Source organism: Bufo bufo, chromosome 4, assembly GCF_905171765.1.
Source record: "Bufo bufo chromosome 4, aBufBuf1.1, whole genome shotgun sequence".
Classification (NCBI taxonomy): domain Eukaryota; kingdom Metazoa; phylum Chordata; class Amphibia; order Anura; family Bufonidae; genus Bufo; species Bufo bufo.
In genome coordinates this window covers 573,502,174-573,508,173 of record NC_053392.1, presented here as the reverse complement: position 1 = coordinate 573,508,173, position 6,000 = coordinate 573,502,174, and the positions used below count along the sequence as shown (strand labels likewise).

Genomic DNA, 6,000 nt, shown 5'->3' with positions numbered 1-6,000 from the left:
CTCTCTTTCCCTGTAACAGCTTCTAACAGAAGATATGGCTGGTGACAGTTAAAGATTGAAACTGAAATTGTGCGACCACCTCAGTGAAGTGGACAAGAGATAAGGAAAACAACAAACAGCAGGTGGCGCTATACAGATACATTGTATTGAATAGCTCAGTGGCTATACTAAATTTTCAATGATATGCAATTCTCTCTGCTGCACCCTCTCCATTAAACATTATCACTGCCTGGCCCTGTCAATCAAAGTGCAGAGAGAGCAGAGCCTCTAGGTGTAATGGCACTGCCCTCGTTGCTTTTAGAGGCTAATTAGCATATATTAAAAAAACATTTTTCTCAGCAATGCAGGGACATATGAAGATGGGACCAACACAAGCCAGTTCAGTACAAATCTGCCCTTTAAGAGTCCTGGCTCCCCCACGTGTCCGGCGTTCACAGGACGTAGAGTACCTATGGTGGCCATACTTCTTGGATAGCTGTGGACATCCATCTGATGCATGTGGACACTTTTAGCTAATAGTCTTAATTATAGATGATCGAATTTCATATTTCGAAATTCGTTCACGCTTCGTTTGGTGGTAAAATCAGAATTGCGTTATGGATTCCGTTACCACGGACCATAACGCAATTCTATGATGGAATGCCTTTAGAGGCATTCCGTTATTCATTCCGTCATAATAGAAGTCTATGGGCTGCAAAACGGATCAGTCTCGTTTCCATTATGTAGGGGAATCCTCTCCTGCATAACGGAAACGGGATTGATCCGTTTTGTAGCCCATAGACTTCTATTATGACGGAATGAATAACGGAATGCCTCTAAAGGCATTCCATCATAGAATTGCGTTATGGTCCGTGGTAACGGAATCCATAACGCAATTCACCTTTTACCACCAAACGAATCGCAAACAAATTTCATATCCGGAAATTCGCTCATCTCTAGTCTTAATAACTAAATTGTGCGCAATGAACATAAATATCTGCTGATATAAAATAAAGATACAGAAAAGGTTATTTTCATATTTTACCACACTGCTGACATCTGACGGGGGAAATGCCCTTTCAAGTTTCATTTTCTAACTTGAAACTTTCTAACTTTTTTCATTCCCCCCCCCCCCCAAAACATTCTTTCTGGATCTGCTTTAATGATGCTTACTCAGAGCTCTGTGTCTGACCCGTAAACAATGGATAAAAAAGAAAAAAAGTGAAGACTTTGGTTTTTATTAAAGCAATGTATAAAAAATGTCAAGTTGTACTTGCAGCGGATAGAAATGCATTATTCATTCCAGTTATTTAAAACCCATTTTATTCAGTGTATGTGGAATTGATCCTCAGACTGTTTCCCACCTCATCACTTTGCGGCTTTTTTTTCTTTATTTTGCTTCGTGGAAATAAAAGTTGGAGGAAGGAGTCATCCCACGAACTGCAATATGTGAAAAGTATAAAGGGGGATGTTGCAGCCTTTACCTCTACTTGTTCTGCTTTGTAAGTCAGTGTCTGGTACCATGAAGAATAGGAGGTGACACTATGGAATGGACATAATGGAGATGACTCATTATATAACAATTCTCATTTTGTATAGTGATTTTATTTTTTTAATAATCCAAACGGAGTTGGCTGCCTAAATACTTTGTAAGCAAATGACTGTGGGTTCATATCAGTGGTCTTCAACCTGTAGCTGTATTTCCACGGGCGGAATGGCCATAGATCTTACAGGGAAATTTCCCAGTGGGCCGATACCCAGAGCACTGCCAAAGCCCTCCTCTTGGCCACCAGCTAGGTAAATAAATATCTGATGCCCTCAGCATTAATTAATGGAGGAGCATCAGGCACATATGCACCTGGCTGCCAGCCGCAGGTGCCCTTCTGCCCAACTGTATTGCCGCCCCCAGGATGATGATAAAGTTTCATACCGTGGCACGGGCGGCAGTTTCTTGTTCTGTACTGTGGTATTTGGTTTTGCTGGGGCACAACAGGAGTAAGTAGAAGGATCTTCTTCTACTTGCGTGCAATTTTAATCTGAAGAAGAGGACCTTCAGATTGTTTTTACTGCTCCTTCTACTTCCTCCTGTTGTGACAGTTCCTTGCACCAATGGGTGAATTTGAAGCTGTACCTGTCCTTTTGGGAGATTGGGCATCTCTGTCTCAAGGCACCTTACCTGCGACTGCATACCTAACAACTGGGATAATTTTCTACACTAAGCCTACAAGAGAGTTGTGCCTATTCCAGCACAACCACAAACGGTGAGCCTCCATTTTGAAGCCTGCTGTCACTGTTTTCACAGTGACTCTTGCCTTTAGTACCAAGATACTTATTCATCGGACACACTCCACATAATTTTTATATGCTTAACCTTATTAGAAGACTCAACACCTCTTATCTAAAAACACCAACAAATGACTGGATGCCAACTGTTAGAATCCTTAAAAGGGTTGTCTCATTTCAGACAATGGTGGCATATCACTAGAATATGCCACCAATGTCAGATAGCTGTGGATCCCAGAATTGGGACCTGCACCTGTCTCCAGAACAGGCCCTCGAAAGTGAAGGTTGTGTGCATCACACATATTTCTATGGAAGTTTTGAAAATAACCGCTTGGCTATTTCTGGCGGTCCCATAGAAATAAATGGAGAGCAACTGTGCATTCTGGAGATAGGACCTCTGGGAGCCCCACCTATCTGACATTGATGGCATAATCTAGCAATATGCCACCAATGTCTCCAGATGAGACAACCCTTTTAAGATCTAGAAAAATCACAACAAGGAAAATGACCTTCAAAATATCTGGGAAAACACAAGAGGAGAGTCCTCCCTGACACTCACTACTCTTCTTTCCGTAACACTAAGCTTGCATGGTATGTATGCATGTTCAGGACATCTGACTGACCACAGGTGTCTGACACCTGGCAGTACAGAATGTACAGAACTACTTTCTCCCTAGTGTAACTCTAGCAGTGTGAACTCACCATACGTATGTCTTCATGCACGTTCACATGAACTTAGCAGAGAGATGTATGGTCATCAAAGCATATTTCTGGCATGGACTTGTTCGAGCTGTGTCTAATTTGGGACCCTATTAAAGCGTACAATGCATGGCTAGCCAGGATTCTGTTGAGAGTTTTGTAAGAAATTTGCTGGAACGGAACAGAGGGGCCGAATTCCAAGTTCTAGTTTGCTCTATTTGCGTAAATATCCTCCTACAATTTACAATCATTCTATTAGATGGGGAGGTAAATCTTTTGCATCTGCTTCTCAACATCCTGTTTTTCACTATAATCTTTTCAAGGAACAAACTGTTGCAACTCGTATTTCATGCTCTACTCATGGCTCCTACTCAGTGGTTGATAATCCTCTCAAACACATGTAGAGCTCTAGATATATTGTTGCTGCAGCAGTAAACAGGCCACATCTAAAATGTCACACATCTTGAGAATGACGTATAATGAAAGCTGAACTATTTTATTCGCATAACTTTGGTAAAATACATGGTGACTCTGAGCCATCACAAAAACAAATCTGAGAAATGTCTTTTAAAAAGTCAAAGCCGTACTTGACCGTCAGCCAGTACATAAAAAATCTTGTCCAACTTATGATTGAGTCTACTTTTTGATAATAAGTTCCAGAATCTGAATACATCGCTCAGTCCTTTCTTTATGAATCAGTAATCTGGTGTATTCAGAAGTCTTAAGGAACTCGGGAGTGGGTGGTAGACCATGGAAACAGTGCTGGACTTTGCCTGATCGTTCATATACTGCCTGGGAAATTTGAAGTAGGTTTGTATCCTGCGTTTGTAGACAGAGGGGATCTGAGGCGATGAGGTCCTTGAGATGTTTAGAAAGTAGCCTAACGTATACAAGCCTCTCAGCCCAAAAGTTGGCTTCACCTTTCTCGAAGAGATCATCTTCAGTCTGCAAACACATAGAAGAACATTTGGTTAGTGGTGTGATCTAGGCTTACAGTCTTTAGGATAATATAAAGCCATGTTCAGGGAAGAACATTATAACTTATCGCCAGTCACAATGTTCTGGAACAGCCCTGGTGTCCTCACAGACGTTTGCAATGTGGAGGCGAGCCTGGAGGACAGGAGCCCACCTGTAGACATTCCTGGAAGAGCTAACTGTCATCGGAGTGTACTTCCTATTACATGTGTGTTAGACAGGTTTATTTATCTAGGGATGATATACTGTACCTAAGGACAGGTCCAGACTAAACCTTTTTTTTTTATTTGCACAAGCAGTTACATATAAACCGCACAGGCAAACAATTTTTGCACTGAGGTAACTTTATTCAGAGGACAGAATGGAAATGGGCTTTCGGTTTTATGTACTTATTTTAGTTTTTTTTAAATAGAAAACGGTAAACTGAAGCTTGAGAGACATTTTAACTATAATACAAGGTGCATTCGACAATTGCAGTAATATTCAGTCCACGCTCTAAGTTATTGCTAATGAAAGTGGCTGCTAAGTCCTAATGAACTGAACCAATAAACCTCACATTTATTGAAATCGATCAGCCATTTGTGCATTATGGCTCTCCACTAAGGGTACTAAAGGTAGGCAAGGAAGTGTGTTTCATGGCTCTCCAGTAAGGGTACTAATGGTATGCAAGAAAGCTTATGTCTAGAGCAACATCTGCAGGTACTGTATTTTGGGCATTATGGCTCTCTACTAAGGGTACTAAAGGTAGGCAAGGAAGCACGTTTCGTGGCTCTCCAGTAAGGGTACTAAAAGTAGGCAATAAAAGCTTGTGTCTAGGGCAACATCTGCAGGGGGTATTTTTATTTATTTATGTGTCCTGCAATTACAAACCCAGAGATCTGTAAGTGCAGGTCACATCTATGGATGAGTCAACTCAGATTACCCTTTTCAAGCAGCAGGGACCCAGGTTCAGTTATTTTACCATTATGTGCCCCTTTAATGTCCTTATTGAACCCAACCCAATTGGCTTGTGTAAAAGAGGCTTAACTCTTTTACACCACCCAATGTTTGGGCCAGTTATTGGAAACCAGCGTTCCAAGGAAAGCTAATTCCTGATAACGGTCCCATATAATTTTAATCCATCAGCAAAAGAGCAAAACACTCATTTGTCCGCTGGTTGCATCCTTAATTCAGAATGAAAGATGTCTGATTATCAGCAGCACATTGCCCCCATAGAATCAGTGATGTGCTACCAATCGCCAATACAACCGAATGGGGAGAAACAATTGCAGAAGCAATTGTTCCTTCCTCCCCGACATACTCTGTATCAGCTAGAGCAGTGTTCTGCAACTCCAGTCATGACGTGAGAATATCCCACCTGTGGTAAGTCCTGATGCACTGACACTAATTATATCACCTGCTCAATACTAAGGAAATCCTGAAAACATGACCGGCAGGTGGGCCCTGAGGACCGGAGTTGGAGATCACTGAGCTAGTGCAATAGGCTGATGCAGACAAGTGCAGATTGACAAGTTTATCATTGAGCGATGCTTGTCCTGTACGCAGATTGGTGTAACACAGACCTCACCTTAGATAACATTGTAAATAACATTAAACATAACATCAGAAAATAGGATATCCAAATCTGAAACCGAATACCAAGACTTTAACATTTTCTTTATCTAAATATGTCCACAACGCTGTGCTAATTAATATTTGCATTTATCTATACAGTGGCCAGTTTCATAGGTCTACTCTGTTCTATTATAAGATTTCAGCTGCCTGCAGCCACCACTAGAGGGAGCTCAGGCGCTGACTTCATACTGTTTATACACTGTATAATAAAATAGCAAAAATAAGGCTCCACCTGGTGGTGGCTGCAGAATGGTAGCATTCTACTGTTTAGCTCTCTGTCTCCACTGGGGAATAGCTCATTGATTAGACATAGAGGTGTATACATACATATGGTCTCTCTATCCAGACCAGTCTACAAAAATGTCAGCCTTCCTTTTTGTGTTTCTGGAGCTTTGAAATGTGCAATTGTGGCTCCATGAAATGTTTATTTTACCGAATCAGAATGGTTTG

At 41.4% G+C, this 6,000-nt stretch overlaps 1 protein-coding gene across 1 annotated transcript in view; it reads right to left on the bottom strand.

Annotated features, from left to right (window-relative positions):
- Window positions 1-2,791: 2,791 nt before the first annotated feature.
- The window catches only part of THADA (THADA armadillo repeat containing), a 591,430-nt gene continuing 588,221 nt past the window's right edge, over window positions 2,792-6,000 (bottom strand). The window contains 1 exon segment of the mRNA XM_040430339.1: window positions 2,792-3,906. Within this exon segment, the coding sequence (XP_040286273.1) occupies window positions 3,598-3,906 (309 nt within the window). The 3' untranslated portion in view covers window positions 2,792-3,597.